The sequence below is a fragment of the Oratosquilla oratoria genome, chromosome 32 (assembly GCF_046742065.1).
Source record: "Oratosquilla oratoria isolate Oo_2021 chromosome 32, ASM4674206v1, whole genome shotgun sequence".
Classification (NCBI taxonomy): domain Eukaryota; kingdom Metazoa; phylum Arthropoda; class Malacostraca; order Stomatopoda; family Squillidae; genus Oratosquilla; species Oratosquilla oratoria.
In genome coordinates, this window is record NC_134808.1 from 12,564,866 (window position 1) to 12,586,387 (window position 21,522).

General features: G+C 40.3%; 1 protein-coding gene across 1 annotated transcript in view; it reads right to left on the reverse strand.

Moving 5' to 3' along the window:
* The window catches only part of LOC143041777 (2-oxoisovalerate dehydrogenase subunit alpha, mitochondrial-like), a 138,563-nt gene extending 122,755 nt beyond the window's left edge, over window positions 1–15,808 (reverse strand). The window contains exons 1-2 of the mRNA XM_076213827.1: window positions 15,651–15,808; window positions 12,781–12,945 (exon numbers count right to left, since the gene is read on the reverse strand). Coding sequence (XP_076069942.1) covers window positions 12,781–12,945; window positions 15,651–15,743 — 258 coding nt within the window. The 5' untranslated portion in view covers window positions 15,744–15,808. The remainder of the gene's footprint in view (window positions 1–12,780; window positions 12,946–15,650) is intronic.
* Window positions 15,809–21,522: the final 5,714 nt, after the last annotated feature.

Below are 21,522 nucleotides of genomic sequence, written 5' to 3' on the forward strand. Positions count from 1 at the left end.
CTAGCAATTTGTTCTTGATCCTCTGAACTATAAATTTCATTCTTACTAATTCCAATAGATTCCAAGCTAAAGAGATATTCTATCCCATTTTCAATATCTGAATCATTTAGAATGTTTTCTAGAGGATTAAAATAAGATTTAATTGGATTAAGTATCAGATTAACTGAGGTGTCAGGAACTTTAGAAGACTTCTGACATTGATAGATTTGAACTTTATTACTTGCCGTTTTTTTACTAATTTGAGAAGCCTGTTTCCTAGTCAAAAAATGATTGACATTACCAATAGGAATTACTTTATTTCCAATTACCATGCAGCTCCCTTGCAAGCATGAGGCAAATGAACATTCTGGAAGGAATTGAAGCAAGTCTACACCTATCAATGCATCCACCTCTATTAATTCATTATCCTGATTTAATCCAAAGGCTTCATCAGCCAATTCAAATCCTTGATCTTTTATATTTTCTAGGGCTTCATTCATACCCGGTACAACAAAACTTATGCTGAGTGAAGGGTCAATAAGAAATGGCATTTGAATTATCTTATTCATTTTAACACCTATTAAGGTTTGCTTAAAGCTCTTAACTTCAGCTCCAATGAATGTCTTTACATTGAAGTCTATCTTATTTAACGAGTCTAAATCCGTACACAGCTCTTTAGCAACTCTTGCTGACATGTAGGACCGCTGACTCCCTGTATCAATTAAACATCTGATCTTCTTACTCTGTTTACCACGAATAAATTCCAAAGTTACAGTAGGGGAAATGTAATCATTTTCAGAATTTTGTTGAGATGTTAAACAAAGATGATTATTACTAGTAGGTCCTTTAAATTCAGGACAAAGGGGTGCTATATGGCCATAAGATTTACAGTGTTTACAACCATATTTTAATTTATTTTGCTTGCCAAAGCATTCATCTTCTTTATGACCAGATCCAGCACAACGTGCACAGAGACCTAACTCCTGTACTCTCTCTGTCTTATCCTTAAGAGTTGAATATTTTTCACACTGTCCTAAGGAGTGACCTGATGCACTGCACAATTTACAAATAAAGTTTTTAGAGGGAGCAACCTTATTTTGACTTGTCTTGAAAATTTGAAGAGAACTTTTATTTTCTTTGGGTGCATTTTTTGAATTTTCTTTGGCCTTATTGATTTTATCAGATTTAGGCAAAGTAGTTTTACAGGTCTTAATTAGAGTCTTAATAATGTCATTATATGACTCAAAGATTTCAGTCAAGGTAGGATAGTTGTTATATTTATGAACCAGTTCCCTTTTGAATGCTGTAGGCAACTTATTAAAGAGAATATGACTCAATAATAAATTTCCAGGAGAATTTTTCATTGTAAAATCATAGCCATGATTAGACTTTAATTCAAAGATGTATGCTCTAATTTCAATGATGAATGACTTTAACGCAAAAAACTCCTCGTCATATCCTTGAGGAACTGTTGCGCTTAGAATCCTTCGGAAAGTTTCATCCACTATAAAGGGTACATCCAGAAATTCATCTTTCAATAATCTTAGTGCAATATCATAATTTTCATTTATGATAGACAAATGGCTAATGATTTTCAAAGCATAACCCCTAAGATAACTATGTAAATAACTAAGCTTCACTGCCTGGGACATACTCTCCTTATTACCTATGACATTATTAAACTGATTGAGGAAAGAAGAAAAGGTAAATTTATCCTTTTCTGTTCCATCAAAAACGCCGCAAGATAAGGGAGGCGGTTTAGTATCAAAATGGTCTAGCCTATTGAGTGTTTCAACAAATCTATCAGCATCTATAGAGCTTGTAGAGTGATTATTGGATTTATTCCCTGCCATTTTAAATTCCTCAAATTCTGATAGACTTTCATCTATTTCCATATGATAGCCTACTTGCTTATCTACTTCACTAGTAAATGTGTCAAATTTCTTAACATCTACTTCATTTTCCTTTAGAAGATCTAAAATCTGTTCATCTTTAACTTTAATTTCACTTATAACTTGATCAATAATATCTAATTGTTTACTACAGAAATTAACGTTTAATGTCTTTTTACTAAGTGAATCCTTTAATTTATTAAGAATCAGAGTAACTTTTCTTTTAAGTATACCCCTTTCTCGTTTCAATTTAACCAATGCAGTCTCAAATCCAGCTTTATCCTTATCCTCATTATCACTTGTCATGATTAGACTGTATTGATACAAAGTACAAAAAAATATTCAGGTAGTACTAGCCTATACATAAAACAATTCGATTTCACTAAACATACGCCATAATTCAACTACACAAACCAACCTGGACACAAGGTTTCCACTAAGAACAAATAGGCCGTAGTATACACTAGGCGAACTTGACAAACTCATTTAATTGAACTCTTGAAACTATTATATAAAACAACTCAATTTACTTACGAATATGTGAAGCCTTTTAATAATAATCGGCACAGTGAATCAACAATTACCTTTTTATTATAAACAAATAGGCCCACTTAAAAGGCTCGAATACTGAATCAATTCACGGAGGCTATGGCGAATTAGATTATGCCGAGTCTTGATGTTAATAAATCCTCTCTTTAAATATATTGGAAAAGGATCTGTTTTCCTCATCCAAACAAATAATTCTTACTATAATTAAACTAATTCAAAAGAGAAAGTTGATCTTACCTTCTTCTTGATAATTTAGATGTAAATTTTAGAAAAGGCGGATTTTCGAGAGACCGGTTTTAACTCGGCCGAGTTATACTTACGTCCCTTTCGCCCTTTTAAGTTTATCCGTTATTTTCAATTATGTAATTTTATTCTTTAAAGAGAGGTTTCTCTTTACAGTTGGGAGTAAATGTTCCTCCGAAATTGATCTTCTGTAGTTTCAGTTGACACAAATTCTAAGCGTCTTAACTTGACGAAAACTATTATTTGAGTGAATCCGGTCGCAGGCCACACGCAATATCTATAATTTTCGCGACCATTGTTTACTTTTCACCGACCAGAATTTTCGGTATTTAATTCAAATGTTTAAATTTTTCAATAGACTACAAATTATCAGTATCAATTGATCATAAACATTATTAATTATTCAGATTTTATTCAATAATTTAAATATACATAATTTATTACTTTAATGAAATTAAACTTCTAGAGTTCAATAAACGAGTTCAATATGACGTCACCTTTTACGTAATTTCTAATACTTTCAACAATATGGAATGATCATGTTCTGTCCAGGACTGTATTTTGGGGGGTACATACACTACTACAAAATTTCTACTTTTCATCTGGTTGCTTTAATTTTTTATCATAATTGATTCTACATTGTTTTTTCCTTCTGTTAACTTTGTCACATTTAAGTCTTTCCTGGTCAAAAATAATACTACCTCTCCTTGTTTTTCCTTTCTATTCTTCATCCAACAGTTGTATAGACCTTGTCCCACAGTACTTGGTGGTAGATTACTTTAATTTAGTTTCGACTATTCCCATTATGTTCGTTTTTTCTAATGCCAGATAGTCATTTAGATCATTCAGTCCTGAGATCATTCCATTTATTTTGGTATAGGCTAATTCTAATTCTTTTCTTTCTCGTCTTTTTCTGTCTGCTTTGTTTCCTTTTTCCTGATATACCATTTTCTCAGCCTCAGGTCCACCACTTTCCAAAAAAAAATCATTCTTTTCAGTCTTTCTTTTTTCATTTGCTTCATTTCAAAGCTTCTTTTCTTTTTCTTTATTGCTCATTTCTTCTTTTATCCATATATTTTTGTGTTGTTCACCCCTTGCTAGTTTTGCTGTTCTGGATAGTACTTCCTCTGCAATCATTTGTACACAAACCAAGGCCTTTTCCCCCTTTCAAGGGAGGTAGCCAAAAAGAAAAAGGCATAAAATCATTCCCACACATTCCATCCCTAAATATACTCCTCACCCTCTCCACCCTCCCTCTTATCTTAGCACCTCCTGGATGATGGGTCATCCCTGCACCTTGTCCACTGCCCTGGGTCAGAGGCAGTGTCGCAAGTCACAGCATATCCACAGCAAGGCCGCTTCATTAAATTGGCGACCCCCCTCTCCGTCCCCCCATGCATAAAAGGAGAAGACAGGGAGAAATCCCTTCGGGCTGTGTCAAATTTTGCTCACACATACTACCTCACCCCCCATCCCCCCGCCCATTCCACCTCATGCATCACATCATCCATATACAACCATTCTCCATTCACCCCTGTCTTCTGTCCTCTCCCGTCCTTCCTCAACAGACATTCCCCTCTTCCCCAAAGCCCCTTTCACCCCATCCATCCATCTCATCCTAGGACGCCCCCTCATGTTCACTCCCTCCACATCTGCCTTCCATACCTCTTTTACTAGTCTTTCTTCACTCATTCTTTCCATGTGTCCAAACCATCCTAATACTCTTTCATCAACCCTATCTCCCAACTCCCTTTCCACCCCTGTTCTCTTCCTCACCTCATTTCTCACTCTATCTAGCCTAGTAACCCCTATCATACTTCTCAGACACCTCATCTCAAGCACATTCAAACTCCTTCTCTCTTCCTCTCTTATGTTCCATGTTTCTGCCCCATACAGTGCTGTTGGCACAATCACTCCTTCATACAGTCTCCTCTTAGCTTCCATTCCCAAATGTCTATTCCTCATTACACTTTTTAATCCACCAAGGCATTTACTCACTTCTCTCAATCTACATTCTACCTCCACCTCCACCTTTTCCTGCCACATTTGCACCCAAGTATCTAAAACTATCCACTTCCTCCAGTAGCTATTCCTTTATGCTCACTTCTAGTCTGCTGCCCCTTTCACCCCTTGTACATCTCATCACCTTACTTTTACCCACATTTATCTTCAGCTTTCTTCTTTCACACACTCTCCCAAACTCTGTCACCAACTTCCTCAATCCCTCCTCCGATCCTGCCACAAGCGCAGTGTTGTCCGCAAACAACAGCTGGCTCACCTCCCACTTTTCTCCATTTTCTTTAACCATCTCCAATCCCTGACCCACTACCCTTGCATTTACCTCTCGCACCACCCCATCCATGTACAAGTTGAACAGCCAGGGCAACATAATGCATCCCTGACGAAGTCCCACCTTTACCTCAAACCACTCACTCTCTCCATTTCTAATCCTGACACATGTAAAAACTCTTGACAGTTCCTAGAAGCTTTCCTCCTATCCCATATATCCGCAATACCTCCCACAGTGCCTTCCTGTCTACCCTGTTGTAAATCCACACTGTTCCTCACCAATTACTCCCTCTGTTACTCTCCTAATCCTCTCAATCAAGATCCTCCTATAAGCCTTCCCAACTACACTTAACAAGCTAATCCCTCTGAAACTACTACACTCACACTTGTCCCCTTTTCCCTTGTAAAGTGGAACTATACAGGCACTCCTCCAGTCCTCCGGCACTCTACCCTCTCTCCAGTAAACATTAAATAACCTCACCAGCCAGTCCACCACTGTGCCTCCTTTTTTTTTAGAAATTCTGCATGGCATCCATTCAGACCAGGTGCCTTACCTACTTTCATCATCTTAACAACTGCCTTCACTTCATCCTTCCTTATTTCTCCTCCATTTTCCTCACTCATCACTCTCATTTTCTTAGCATTTCCCACTCCAACTATCTTTCCCTCCCTATCCTCCTTCACATTTAGCAACTCCCTAAAATATTCTGCCCATCTTCCCCTTACTACCTTCTCTTCCATAATCATCTCTCCATCTGCACCTTTTACCTTTTCTTCTCTACTTGATTCACCTCCTCTTCCTCTTTTTAATTTCTTTCCAAAACATCTTTTTATTACTTTTAAAATTTTCTGTCATACTCTTACCCCATTTGTGACCTAAGCTTTACTTTTAGTGGCCTATATTGTTTTTCTTTTGAGTATCTACTTACTCTATAAGCTTCTTTGACTTTGTCCCTCCTCTTGAATCCCTTTCAGAATTTCTTTAGCGATCTCTTTTTCTCTTTGATACCTAGGAACATCATGCTTTTCTTTAATACCATAGATTACAATGCATCATTTTTTGTCCACTGTATCCCTAATCAAATTACCTTTCTCTTAAATCACTTGGATTACCGTTTCCTTAGCCTGCTTGACCTTTCCTTTCCTTCCTTGACCTGCTGTTCCACTATTTCTTTAAAAGATCATTTTTTACTTTCCTGTTCTACTTTCCACTGTTTCTTTATTTCTTGGAAGTTATTTTCTTTGATCTTTTCTTCCATTTTCTCAGTCACTGCCTGTATATCCTTCATCTTTCTTTAATGCCTCATTCCTATTCATATCTTCATTTTTCAATCTTTTATTTTCTCCTTTTATCCTAATTAGTTCCATTTTCAACTCATCTATTTCCCTGTTATTTTCATTGGCCTTTCTTAATAGGGCTACTTCTTTGTATATACTTTTGCATTCACTTTTGAGTTCAATTATTTCATCTAACAATTCATTGATTTCCCTATTTCTTGTTATATTTTTAAACCTGGGTTCTCTATACATATCTATCCCTCTACACATATTGTTATTATCCTTGTTAAATCCTGAGAAAACATTTCTATCAAACCTTTGGTATGTCTTTGGGGTCTCGTTCAGGCACGTTTTTTTCAGTAAGACTCCAAGTGTTGACTCAATTATACTTATGTCTAGACATCTTTTTGTTGGTTCTTTTTACCTATATCCTTCATTTTTTTCTTCCATTTTTGTCACTGATCATGAAAAAATAAAATAAATAGATACAAAGATGGTTACATTGTCGGTCACTCAACTCCCTCTAGTTTTGTGTATGAGAGTCATGAATCAAATTTTGTCTCCATGTGATCTCCGAGTCTATTAACCTCTTCACTCCGGGCACATTGCACGTCTGGCAGCATTAGCTGCCCGACATGCGATGTTGCGTCATAATAATCGCATTATAAAAAATAGTCAGTGCTCAATCGTTCGTTCTCTTTCACCTGTGAACTTTGATAACCATAGAAAATATGATGAAGCCAGTTTAGAGAGAATGGAGGTTACATAGGTACGACTACAATAAATATAATCAAGATGCCAACGTCGGCATCATCGCGTACCCACTTGCTCCTCATGACGCCTACGTAGGCGTCACCGTATGGAAGTGGTTAACTATTATTGATTCAAACATTTTATCTATAACTGATGTCATTTCCTTTTTTAAAATAGGAACAATGTGTGCCTTCCCCCAAGCAATAGGCACAAAACCAGTGTCTACTGACTTATTAAATATTTCTGTTAACTGGTCACAAATTTAAAATTTATGCTCTTTAAGCACTCTCAGAAAAATTTCTTAAGGACTTAGGGATTTTGTAGCTTTAAGTCTTTCAATCTGTTTGACTACTTCTACCTTACTAATGCTGATATCTGATAGTGTGATAGATATATGGGGAGGATTTTGATATCTGTAGGCAGGTGTCCAATTGGGAATGATTTTGATTTCTGTACGTGTCCAACTGGGGAGGTTTTGGTACGTCCTGTTACTGTATTACTTTCAGTATTCCATCCTGTAAGGTTTGAAAGTTGTATTCACTTTATGGATTGTTGGGAACCATGCTGTAGAGGTATAATTGAGGAGTGGGAGGTTATGAACTGAAAGAATTGTAAGGGGAACAGAGGAAGTAAAGAAAAGTAGTGTTGGTTTAGGAAATGAAGAGGGTGCATAAATAAATTTGTCATAGTAAAACAAAAATGTAAATATTTTTGGCAATGGGTAAATTCTTTTGAGCTTTTATAGATTTGGAAGTGTATGATCAGGTTGACACAGGAATTGTGGGATGTATTGTGGATGTCTGGGAGAGGGGGAGTTTGTCAGGGATGATCAAGTTTTTACATGAGTAGTATAGCTTGTGTACTCATAAGGGTAGGGAATAGATACAGCAAAAGGTTTGAGGTAAAGTTGAGACTGCACCAGGATTGTGTTATATCACCATGATTGTTCAAAGTGTACAAGGATGGGGCAGTAAAGTATACCTGCAAGGATACTAAGCAAGGGGGATGCTGACAGTGAAGGAAAGTGGGAAGTGAGCTGGTTGTTGTTTCCAGCTGACACTGCACATGAAGCCAAGTCAGATGACAGACTAAAAAATTAAGTGGTGGAGTTTGGGTAGACATGTGAGAGAATGATGCTGAAAGTAAATGTAGTGGGGAAGTGACAAAATGTACATGGGGTGAGGGTCTTGAAACTCACTTAAAATCCAAGTCATAGATAGGTGGAAAAGCACAAGTGGTTCCCAATGGAATGTAAGAACAAGGCATACAAAATTCTTCTTCTATCTATATACCGAGGGCTTTTCCCCACTTACCAGGGAGGTAGCCAAAGTCCCCACCCATTCCACTCCCATCCACCACCCTTTCCTCCCTCCCATTTTAGATATTCATGGATGACAGATCATCCCTGTATCCTACCCACAACCCTGGATCAGAAGCAATACAGCAAGACCACTTCGCTTAATTGGCAACCCCCCTCTTTGCCCCCCTTATGCAGAAAAATGGCAAATCCATTCAGTCTGTGTCAAAATATCATTCACACATAATTGCTCCCTAAACCCATATCCCCCTTCCACTCCCTTCCATGCATCACAGTATCACCTATGCATAGTCATTCTCCACTCACCCCTATCTCCCACCTTCTCCCTTCCCTGTTCAACAGACATCCCCCTCCTCCTCAATACCTCTTTTACTCCATCTATTCATCTCATCCTCAGTTGCTCCCTCATGTTCACTCCATCCACCTCACTTTCCACACATCTTTTACTAATCCTTCTTCATTCATTTTTTTCACATCTCCAATACTCTCTCATCAACCTTATCTGCCATCTTCTTTTCCATCCCACATTCTTCTCACCTCCTCATTTCTCATTCAATCCAACCTGGTAACTGACACCATACTTCTCAGGCATTTCATCTCAAATACATTTTAACTTTTCCTCTCAGCCTCTCTTAAATTCCATGTCTCTGCCTCATGCAGTGCTATCAACACAATCTCCTCTTTGCATCCATTCCTAAATGCCTATTTCTCATTGCACTTTGAATGAATCTTACATATACCAACAGCTTTCTCCCCCTTACAAGGGAGGTAGCCAAGATCAAAGGCATAAATCCACTCCCACCTATTTCCACCCCACATGCTCCACTCCCATTCACCACCCCTCCCTCTTTCTTTTCTTGGCTCCTCCTGGATGAGAGGTCATCCCTGCATCTTGCCCACTGCCCTGGATCAGAATCAATGCAGCAAGACACAGTACATTCACGGCAAGGCCGCTTCATTTATTCAGCGACCCCTCCCCTCTCTATTCCCTCATACAGAAAAAGACAAGATAGGGAGAAATCCCTTCAGGCTGCATCAAAATATCATTCACTCATACTCCCTCACCCCCCATCCCCCACCCTCTCCCCTCAATGCATCACAGCTTCATCCATATACAACCATCCTCCACTCACCCCTATATTCTGTCTTTTCCCTTCCTTCCTCAATATATATTTCCCTCTTTTCCAATGCCCATTTTACCCCTTCCATCCATCTCATCCTTGGTCACCCCCCCTCATGTTCACTCCTTCCATCTCTGTCTTCCACACCTCTTATACTAATCATTCTTCACTCATTCTTTCCATGTGTCCAAACCATCCCAATACCTTTCATCAACCCTATCTCCCAGCTCCTTTTCCACCCCTGCTCTCCTCCTCACCTTATTTTTCACTCTATCCAGCCTAGTAACCCCTACCATGCTTCTCAGGTATTTCATCTCAAACACATTTAAACTTTTCCTCTCTTATGTTCCATGTTTGTGCCCCATACAGTGCCGCTGGCACAATCACTCCTTCATAAAATCTCCTCTTAGCATCCATTCCCAAATGTCTATTTCTCATTACACTTTTTAATCCCCAAGGTATTTACTTGTTTCTCTCAATCTACATTCTACTTCTACCTCCACTCCTCCCTTTCCTGCCACATTCACACCCAAGTATCTAAAGCTACCCACTTCTTCCAATTTTTCTCCTTTAATACTCACTTCAATTTGCTGACACCATCTCCCCTTGTACACCTCATCACCTTATTTTTACCCATATTTTTCTTCAACTTCCTTCTTTTGCACACCTTCCCAAACCCTGTCACTAACTTTCTTAATCCCTCCTTTGATACTACCACAAGCACAGTGTTGTCAGCAAACAACTGGCAATCTCCCACTTTTCTCCATTTTCTTTAACCATCTCTAATCCCTGACCCACTACCCTTGTGTTTATCTCTCACACCACCCCATCCATATATGAATTAACAGCCAAGGCAACATAACACCAAGTGCCACCTTTACTTCAAACCACTCACTCTCCATTTCTAATTCTAACACTGGCTCTACTACTCTTGTAAAAACTCTTAACTGCTCTTGACAGCTTTCCTCCAATCCCATATATCTGCAATACCTCCCACAGTGCCATCCTTTCTACACTGCCATAAGCCTTTTCCAAATCCATATAGGCCCAAAAAAATCCTAACCTTTTCCTAAAGCTTTCTCAGATATCTGCCTTACCACAAAAATCTGATAAATGCAACCCCTCCCTGTCCCAAATCGACATTGTTCCTCTCCTAATCCTCTCAATCAAAACCCTCCAATAAGCCTTCCCAACTACACTCAATAAACTGATGCCTCTGAAACTACTTCACTCACACTTATCCTTTTCCCTTGTAAAGCAGAACTATTCAGGCACTCCTCCAGTCCTCTGGCACTCTACCCTCTTTTTTTTTTTGACAAACTTTAAACCTCACCGAGCAGTCCACCATCATTATACCTACCTTTTTAAGACACTCCACATGACACCCATCTAACCCAGCTGTCTTATTCTTACCTGCTCTCATCATTTTAATAACTGCTTTCACCTCATCTTTCCTTATTTCTCCTCCATTTTCCTCATTCATCAGTCATTTTCTTATTGTTTTCTAATGCAACTACTTTTCCCTCCCTATCCTCTTCACATTTAGCAACTCCCTAAAATATTCTGCCCATTTTCCTCTGACTGCTGTCTCTTCCATTATCATCTCTCCATCTGCACCTTTTACCTTTTCTTCTCTATTTGATTTGCCTCCCCTTCCTATATTAATTTCCTTCCATAATATCTTTTTATTACTTTCAAAATTTTCTGTTATATGGATCTGGAAAAGGCTTATAACAGGGTAGACAGGAAGGCTCTATGGGAGGTATTGCAGATATATGGGATAGGAGGAAAGCTGTTAAGTGCAGTCAAGAGTTTTTACGAGAGTAGTAGAGCTTGCGTTAGGATTAGAAATGGAGAGAGTGAATGGTTTGAGGTAAAGGTGGGACTTCGTCAGGAATGTGTTTTGTCACCCTGGCTGTTCAATCTTTACATGGATAGCGTGGTGCGAGAGGTGAATGCAAGGATAGTGGGTCAGGGGTTGGAGATGATTAGAGAAAATGGAGAAAAGTGGGCGGTGAGCTAGCTGTTGTTTGCTGAAAACACTGTGCTTGTAGTAGGATCAGAGGAGGGATTGAGGAAGTTAGTGACAGAGTTTGAGAAGGTGTGTGAAAGAAGGAAGCTGAAGATAAATGTGGGCAAAAGTAAGGTGATGAGATGTACAAGGGGAGAGAGTGACAGTAGGCTGGAAGTGAGCATTAAGGGTGAGAAACTGGAGGAAGTGAATAGTTTTAGATACTTGAGTGCGAATGTGACAGGAAAGGGAGGAGTGGGGGTGGAGGTAGAATGTAGATTGAGAGAAGCGAGTAAATGCCTTGGTGGATTAAAAAGTGTAATGAGAAATAGACATCTGGGAATGGAGGCTAAGAGCAGGTTATATGAAGGAGTGATTGTGCCAACACCAATGTACGGGGCAGAAACATGGAACATGAGACAGGAAGAGAGAAGGAGTTTGAACGTGTTTGAGATGAAATGTCTAAGAAGTATGATAGGGGTTACTAGTCTGGATAGAGTGAGAAATGAGGTGAGGAGGAGAACAGGGGTGAAAAGGGAACTGGGAGATAGGGTTGATGAAAGAGTATTAGGATGGTTTGGACACATGTAAATAATGAGTGAAGAAAGATTAGTAAAAGAAGTGTGGAGGGCAGAGGTGGAAGAGTGAATATGAGGGGGCGTCCTAGGACGAGATGGATGGATGGGGTGAAAGGGGCTTTACAAAAGAAAGGAATGTCTGTAGAGGAAGGACAGGAGAGGACAGAAGATAGGGGTGAATGGAGAAGGGTTGTGTATAGATGAGGCTGTGATGCATGAGGGGGAGTGGGTGGGGGATGGGGGGTGAGGAAGTATGTATGAGAAAAAATTTGACGCAGCCTGAAGGGATTTCTCCCCGTCTTCTCCTTTTCTGCATAAGGGGACGGAGAGGGGGGGTCGCCGAATTTTATGAAGCGGCCTTGCTCTGGATGTGCTGTGTCTTGCGACACTGCTTCTGACCCAGGGCAGTGGACAAGATGCAGGGATGACCCGTCATCCAGGAGGTGCCAAGATAGGAGGGAGGGAGGGGGTGGAGGGGAGTGGAATATATGGGAAATGAAATGGGTGGGAGTGATTTCTATGCTTTTTTCTTTTTGGCTACCCCCCATGTAAGGGGGAAAAAGCCTTTGGTATATGTATGTATGTACTCTTATCCCATTTCACATCTACTCTCCTCTTTGCCTCCTTTATCTTATGCTTTACTTCCCCTTTTTTTGTACCTCTCATATACTTCTCTCATCCTACAGATTGAATCTTGCAAAGGTAAATCCACAGGAAAGGGGAATGTTTTAGATCATCCAAACTATTCTATACCAATCACCAAACCAACCTGTGGATCATGATCTGGGTTTATGACATCACTATTGCGATCCATGACCCTATAGACAGGGATTCCATCGTATAAATCTGGTTGAACAAATTCTAGCTTTTCTGTCCATTGTGAACGTGACCCAGGAAAATTGGGCTTATCTTCAGTCATAGAAGAGCAAAGCATCTGAAATCAAACAAGGCATTAGGTATATCAATGCAGCACAGCATCCCTATATACACATACAAATAATGACCCTATTCCCACCAAAATTCTAATAGTAAAATAGTAAAATAGAAAATTAATTGTTAATTTTGTAAATTATAACAGATCAATGTAATCTGCTATTTTCTTGGCAGAAATCAATAACAAAAAAAGTTGCTAGAACCTATTTCTAACAAATGAAGTTGCAGCGGTTGAATGATACGCCATGTTTGTTTTGATGGGTGCTGAGGTTGAAGAAATGAAAGGATGATAAATTAGTCCAAGGGTGTGCAACCTATTTTCCCAAAGGGCCACTAGTCACGACTCTGTTGGTATGGAGGGCCACATAACCTTACTATTTCATGTTATTTACTTCAATCGAAGACGTATTGTGTTAGATTATACTGATAAAGATAGACAATTAGTTTGTTAGTGATTTTATTCAAAACTGGGATCACAAAAATAAGAATTGTCCAAAACAAATGTATTTTCCTTACTATAAATGAGCAAATGAAAGGCTCGTACCTTATTATTATAATGTACAAACATAAATAATTACTTAATATTGGTCAACTGGGATCATTAACATAAGAATTATCAAACAGACATTTTCCTGACCATTAATTAGCAAATGAAAGACAGCCAAGGACCACTCAATCTAATAATTAAAAATTTCAAGTAATAAGTTATTTTTCTGTTCTGATATAATTAAAATCTGTACCTTTGTGAATGAAATAGAAAAAATATGGTGAAAATTGTACACAAGAATATGAATTTAGTCAAACTTTCGGTGGGCTTTAGTTGGTAACACTCTCTCTCTCTCCCTCTCTGAGGGCCGCACTATAGCTTATCTATTTTTAGGAGAAAGGGCCGCAGGTTACACAGGGCTGAATTAGTCTATTCTAACCTAACCAACCTACATTTAGTAATTCAGCACCTCAAATTCTCAAGATCATCCGGGCCGTTGTCATCGTCACAGATGTTAATGGCCTGATTATTACTGTACCTTGGGCAATTAACAAACAACAGCAGAAACCCATGTTCTCTCATAAAGTCCAAGGAAGCCCTATTGTCTTTGTAACAGTGCTTATTAATGTCACCTGGAGTTGGAGAACACCCAGTCCACAACGTGAAAGCTGTCATCTGATAATGACTGGACTGGCATGGCATCCATACTGTATCCTAGTGGCTTTGTTCGTTAGTAAATTTGCTTGGAGCAAGTTCTTTTTTTCTGCCAAGAAAATTGCATATGACGTTCATGTATTATACTTTACGTATTTAATTTTCTAGTGCCATATGATATATCATGTAGCTGTGTACAACTAAAATAATACCAATTTTCTAATAGGTGTGCACTTCTAAAAAAAAAATACTCCTAAGCCTGTCCCCAGTGGAGTGTTATAGGGTTCTGTCCTGGGTCCTTTTTCTGTTCCTGACCTTTGTCAACCACCTTGGAGCTAGTTTATCCTACAAATATATACTCTTTGCCGATGACCTAAAGTTGTATCACCACTTTTCTGCTAAATCCTCACCTGGCTAATTTATCCCCAGGCCCAACCTTGCAGGAAGCTATCAACACCCTGTCTGCCACACCTACATCCTGGGACTTTAAATTTGCTGTATTACTCATTGAGTTAACAAGTGTTTACTTCTTGGATAACTCTCCCATCACTCCAAAGACTGCTCACAAAGATCTTGGTCTAATTGTTGACTCCCAGCTCAGATTCCATAAACACATCAGATATAGTCATATACTGTGCACAAGGCTGAAGTTGTTACCATCAATCTGCTCAAATCTACATTGTGCCACTCCCTACAATTCATGACCACTCTCTTCATTTTGGTTAAACAGCGTACCTTGGACTTTGCCTCAACAGTTTGGAATCTTGGATTTGTGGGTGACACGTATCAGCTGGAGTCAGTCCAGCATAGGACCAAGTAGGTGACTGGTTTTGGTGACTTACCTTACTCTGAACATTTAACAATAAATCTCTTCTCCATCAAAAGCAGACTATTTAGGAATTATATCATTTTGTGCTACAAAAATGTTCATGGTCTTTCTCCCATCCATCCCATAAACATCCTACTCCTCTCCTCATCCTATCACAAGAGATCACCAATACAAAACTCATCCTCAGCACATCAAATTAGCACTAGTCTGCAGAAAATTCTTTTCACATCGAGTAGCCAGACACTGAACATTTACATCTCACGTAGAAGCCCAATCACTTGTACAATTTAAGAGCAAACTCATTATTGCTTTAGGAGATGAACTCTTCAGCTGAATCTACTTAACATCTCAAACACCCCACAATCAACAAACAATTTCTACTATCTAGAAAATACAGCAGCCGTATACCCAAGGTAGTCTTCTATGCCAAATGGCAAATAGACTAATTAGGATTTAAGGGTACGCTCTATCAGCCAGTTCAGTAAATAATTACGTCCTGTTGTTGAAACATACTGCTGAAATATTATGGCCCTGCCAGGTAAGCTGAACCCTTTACACTTCAGACATTCGTCCACTGTAAATGCCTTAATACCTATTTCTGCCTATACTATAGCACCATATTGGTAGCAGCTAAGTTATAAGTAGGTCTAACACTTGCCGACACCTGCTTCTCTATAAAATAATAAATGAAGAATATTAATGACATACTATTCTACCTTTCTGTTAAGGAAATTACCTTGGGTGGTTCAATTCTAATAACATTTCTTGCGAAGAGTGGAAATACCCTTCTCCCCACATTTGCGTACCAGGTACCTAGTCTTATCGCCATGTTTATTGCAAATAACTGGTTCTTGCAGTTGGTTTGTGAATAGAGCTTTCGCAGTGAGCAAGTTAATACCAGACACCGCCAGATCTTGTAATTCTTGCCGGAAAATAAATACTTTTTTGGGCAAGTTTTATAAGCTTACAGAGGTGTATCGTTGTACATTATTGTGTCTGAAATTTAAGTCAATTAATTTCATGATTGCAAACGGCATATGACATTGTTTGAGCCTCTATTTATAATCACAGATGATATTCGTAAAACAGCCTATAATTGTATCAAGCCAAACAATTTGTCATTTTCTATCGACTTCAATGGACGTATACTGATATATACTTTCATTTGAATGCACCAAGCAATAGGCAAATCCATGTAATGTATCGAAAATATAATTTTACATCGAAAACTTAATTTTTTCGATACGATAAACTTTGTCTCCCTCTTATTTTTTCTTGAATCTGAAGTTCAGATTGCCACGGCACACGTATAATTAGTCATATTTGTTTGAAAATAGCTCCCAGCAGATCTAAGAGGATATATTTTACAAAACTGTTATTAACTTCGTACGTCCGCCACCACTGTTGTAATTTTTTAGCTCATTGATTATCCATATATACAGGACGTGACAGTGATATCCATTATTTTTCAACACTCTCAGATAGAATGCACAAACCCAAATCGATATCCTCTTATTTTTAGTGCTCATAGTTACTTCAGTAAAAACAATTAAAAAATAAGTACCTATTTTTAGTTTTACCTTATAATTAAATTAACAAAGCCTTATCACATACCAGTAAGTAAAAATTGTAACATTATGAGTCATGTTTTTAATTCTAAATACATTTATGCAAATATTTATGGCGTATCTTTTTTTAAATATAGGTTTCCAAATTAGCTAAGTCACCCCTCTGCCTCATTAATTCCGAGACAATTGAAAATTCTAGCTCTAATAGGAATCTACGAGCCTGACTGCGAAAGCTCCCATTTCTGCCAGCAAATCGAAACTTTCATAAAGTGATATGACTTTCTTTTTCTTATAGTTATAACCAATCAATTCATTCATATTTGGCATGATTAAGTAATAAATATGACATTGATAAGCATTTTAACACGTATATGATCCTTGTAAACTATAATCAAAGGTCTTTGGCGATAATATTATCTTGGATGTATGAAAACACGAATCGGAAAGAAGTAACCGGTGAGAGGAAATAACCTAAAGAGACAGAGAAATATGACATGGAATTGGTGGAGAAAAAAATAAAAGTGAGAGACGACGTGTTGGTAATGTTCCTTATTATGGGCATTATTTTTTCATCAGAGTACTGAATTCGGATCCCACGAATCCGAGGAAAGTTGAAGAATCCAATTACCAACGCTAGTACTCGAATTCACGAACGTCCACTCGCTCTTTGAGATGAATACTCATACCATTACTCAGGATTTTTTTTTTTTTTAGCTTTGATACTCAATATGAACGTTATTTGTACTGGCCATCATATTTATAACGATGGCCAGTATATAAAAATATATCGACTAGCGACGTATATCAGAAATTTAGCGTTGTAATGTGCAAGATCTAAGAATATAAGGTCTAACCACTTCCGACCGAATTTCGAGGGAGTTGGCGCAGCGAGCCCGTGAACGTCACCTGGCTGTTCAAAGTGGGGTTAGCGGGTCCTATAGCTGTCAGTTGAAGTTGGTCCGTCGTTCGAAAATGACGTCGCCTTCGCTCGCACCGCTCCACTCAATTAGTTATATTCTGACAAATATTATATAAAATATATATATAAATATATATAAAATATCATAGTTTCTGTCTATATATATGAATATATAATATATATATATATAAAATATTATAGTTCCTGTCTTCCTTGGCGTTTCACAGTTTTCTTCAGTGTATCACAAAGAGAAAATGGACGCATCCAATTGACGTCAGAAGCTGCGCAGAACTGCTCCAGCGGTTAGACCTGTTTACTTAGACCTTGGTAATGTGCGTGTCTTATTTACGAACGGTGATTAGTTGGGTATGTGTGACGTCGTAGCCTAGACGGCAAAGGGTATACTACCACGCATCCCCTGTCGTGATATGGTTCAGACAAGCCAGGGAAATGAAACTCACAATAACACTAAGGCACTCGGGTTTTTAATGAACACTAAGCTCGAAAGGAAGGTCGTAGTCTGAGAGCGAAGGGGAACTTGAAGCTTGGAGAGGACTGCTGCTTAGAGATGTCGTGTCCTGGAGTGAACGCGACTCGCGACTTGCTATAAAGGGCACTACAAACGCACAGACTTTCAATCAGACTTGTCTGCACAGACCAAATCTGAACAAATAAATCTGCCCACAGGTTTTGCCTCCACACTATTCAGACAAGTCTGTGTAAACAGTTCAGTTAGCTTTGGTTCAGGTTAACGGGAGCAAGTATACAACCAAGGAAGACCTCCTAGCTGGTTTGGCTGTGACATTAATAGCAAGAAAAAGAAAACTAGACTAGAAGAAATTGAAAAGAAAGTGGTGTAAACAATGGATTTTACAGAGGGATCAGTTTTCACATATAAATCTGCTGTCAGAACTACGGCTGGAGTCGAATGACTGGTTTAACTATCTACGTATGGATGAAGAAAGGTATCGGAACCTCCTGTCACTAGTTGCACCTCTCATAGAGAAGCAAGATACTTGTATGAGAAAAGCCATTAGTCCCCATGTGCGCTTACTGCAACTCTCAGGTTTTTAGCAACAGGAAGAAGCTATGAAGATATAAAGTTTTCAACAATAATTTCCCCCCAAGCATTAAGTGCTGCAATACCAGAAACATGTCAAGCAATCTACAGGACATTATATATAAACTTTATGAAGGTAAGAACTTTATTGAAGTTGCCAAAAATGCGAAACCAGTGGAATGCAGTGAAAACAAAGAATATGCGTCATTGTAGTTTTACTTTTTCGTGAACCTGTCAACTGAAAAACCATATGAAAATAGGAAACTTAAACTAGGCTTTGTTCCGAAGAATACAAACTCTTCGGTACTCCTTACATTAGGATACTTCGCGTAGCGCAAATATTTCTACCGCTAAATTAAAATCCTCACTCTGTGGGTCTGGGCAACGCTTATCCTCAGTAAGGGGCCCTATTGGGGCAAGGGGGACCCTTGCCCTCCACCACAAGTCTCGCACACTATACTTCATTTTCTTCGCGGTAGTCAACGAGTCAACATCTCTCTACTATACCTATTTAGTTTTTATCGGTTTCCCCCTTATTGGACCGATTTTCAGTCAAAAACCCTTATTAGCACGGCAGCGAACCGTTAATTAATCAACGGTTCAATATTTACGTTGTGTGCCGAAAATCAAGCAACCCGCTTCGATTGTCGCCAGCTCACTCCCAGGACGCTAAGGAGTTAGTCGTCCTTCAATTTCATCGAGGTTTCCCTACGCCATCCTGTGTCCTGGAATTTCTTGATTGCCCTCTCCTTTTCCTGTATTATTCCCCTAACCGCCACCGGGTATCCTACCCTTCACTGTAAGTATGGAATCTGGTTCCAGTATTGTTGTTGTTCAAGATAGGTTGTGTGCCTTCGCCGAAGGGAGATACCCTTGTCTCACCCCCTTACCGCCAGCCCAAGCGGATCCTCACATTTGGTGTATCTAGTGTAGAGCTCTCAGGTGTTCACCTTCATCCTCGTGTGAGACGTGCATTCAGTGGGATGATAGTCAGTGGTCCGTGTACTTTCATGTTCACAGGAAAGTGCATGCAGGGAAAAAGGTGCGCAAGTATAGGAAATGGCTTCCACCTTCACCCCCCAAAAAACAAGAGAAGGCAGACTACGGCTTCAGAGGAGACGAGCAATTCTCTCCCTCCAAAGCGTAGTAGACAGGAAAGTTGTACAACTTCCACCTCGAGTCATTCTCAGGCCAAGTTGTCCTCTATTCCTTAACCAGGACGGTTAGCGTAGACGGACATGCGCCTCCGGCCACCTCTAGCTACCGCTCCTGTACGAGATTTTTCCCGGATGAGGTCGTTTGCGGCTTGCCCTCGACCCATCCCGGAAACTCGACGCCGACACGGACAAAGAACCGGGTTCGAAGACAAAGAGCCCCTCAGCCTCTTCTACGCAGGAATCCCGCAGTACGCATAAAACCCATCCTAGGAAGAGACGGGTGATCAACGGAGACCTTTCCATGCCCTTTGATCACGAGGACAGAGGTGGGCCTACGCGCACGTTACTTGCGGATAAACCCACCTCTACCAGAAGAGAGAGCCTCTCCTTAGGGTCCCCCGGACCATCTGAACCTAATCGCGACTCTCCAAGCGGGCATTTACAGGAACTTCTCCCCACTATCTATTCCCTCTTTAACACAATGAGAGAACAGATGATGGATGAACAACGCGAATTCATCCGGGCAACTCAGGAAAAGTTCCTGATGAACTTCGAAGTTCGCAAGGATTCAACGCCCACAAGAGCACCCCCCCCCCCTAGAACATGTTCCAGCTGATCGGAAACCCAACACCCCCCCGAACCGATCAGGGACGAGGATGAAGACGCGGTGTTTCTCGCTGACCGGACAGACTCCAGCTACGACGACGACGACGTCCACAGCACCGGGGATGAGAGGGCAAGTTACCAAACTTCGCAGGATTCCCAGTCGGAATCCCCGATGGTTGTTAAACCCTCCTTCTCAGAGATCCTCTCTAAAGTTAGGAGAGCTAATCAACTGAGCCCTCCACAAGAAGAGGAAGCCACGTTCGAGTCGGAAATCTTCAGGACGGGCAATTCTCAAACAACAAAACCACCTCCAATCCAACTCCCATGGAGTACATAGACGGTAAGAGCCATGAACCAGGCCTTTGACGCACTCGCAAACCGGACAACCGAGAAACCGCGCTGGCGCTCTGTTCCAGTGGAACAGCAAAAACGCTTCTACATCCCATCAGGGACAAACCTTAAAGAAGCCTTGATCCCGGCTCGGTTACCAGAGCTTGTCAAAGCGGACGTGGATTCCCTGCTCAGAAGAAACGTCATCCTTTCCGGCAGAGAATCCAGGGACCTCGTTCAGGGCCTGGCTCTCTCGCGGTGAACTCCTGGCTGGAACGCGTCTTGGCTTCAGTAAAGGAGTTTTTACCCGAGCTGCAACCCCAGGAGGAATGCAACCTCCAGGCTCTATTGGAAAGCTCGAGCAGAGCCCTGAAGCATCAAGCGGCCTGCCTCTCAACGTCTTGGGCCAACATCGAGTCACGCAGGAGAGACACCATCCTAGGAGACCCCAGTGATTCCCTCCTCAGAGAAATTTATGCTCCATTGAAGAGGGTCCCCCTTCTAACCCGTATGCTGATTCCCCCGGACATGGTGGATTCAGCAATCACAAACAAAAACCAACTGATGCATAACAGAGCCATCGAGAGAGTAGCCGTCCCTACCTCGAGACCAAGGCCAACCCCTCCCTATCAGCCCCGAGGACCCCTCAGACGCAAATATAGCCGTTTCCTCACTCGAAGAAAGAAGAAAGGCCACCCCTCCACTCCAAGTCGAAAATGTAGACAGAAAAGCCCCGCCCCTTTCCGACTAGAGAACCTAGACGCAAACATAGAGGCTCCGGACTCCCCCCCCCCCCAAGAAAATTCTAGGAATTCGCCAGCCCGTCCGCACAAGATAGGGGGGTTGCCTCTCCCTCTACTGGAGAGCATGGGAAGAGGCCGGGGCGGAAGACTGGACCCTACAAGTCATCAAGGCAGGCTATCGTCTTCCCTTTCACACTGTCCCAAACCTCTCTCCCTATCCCATCC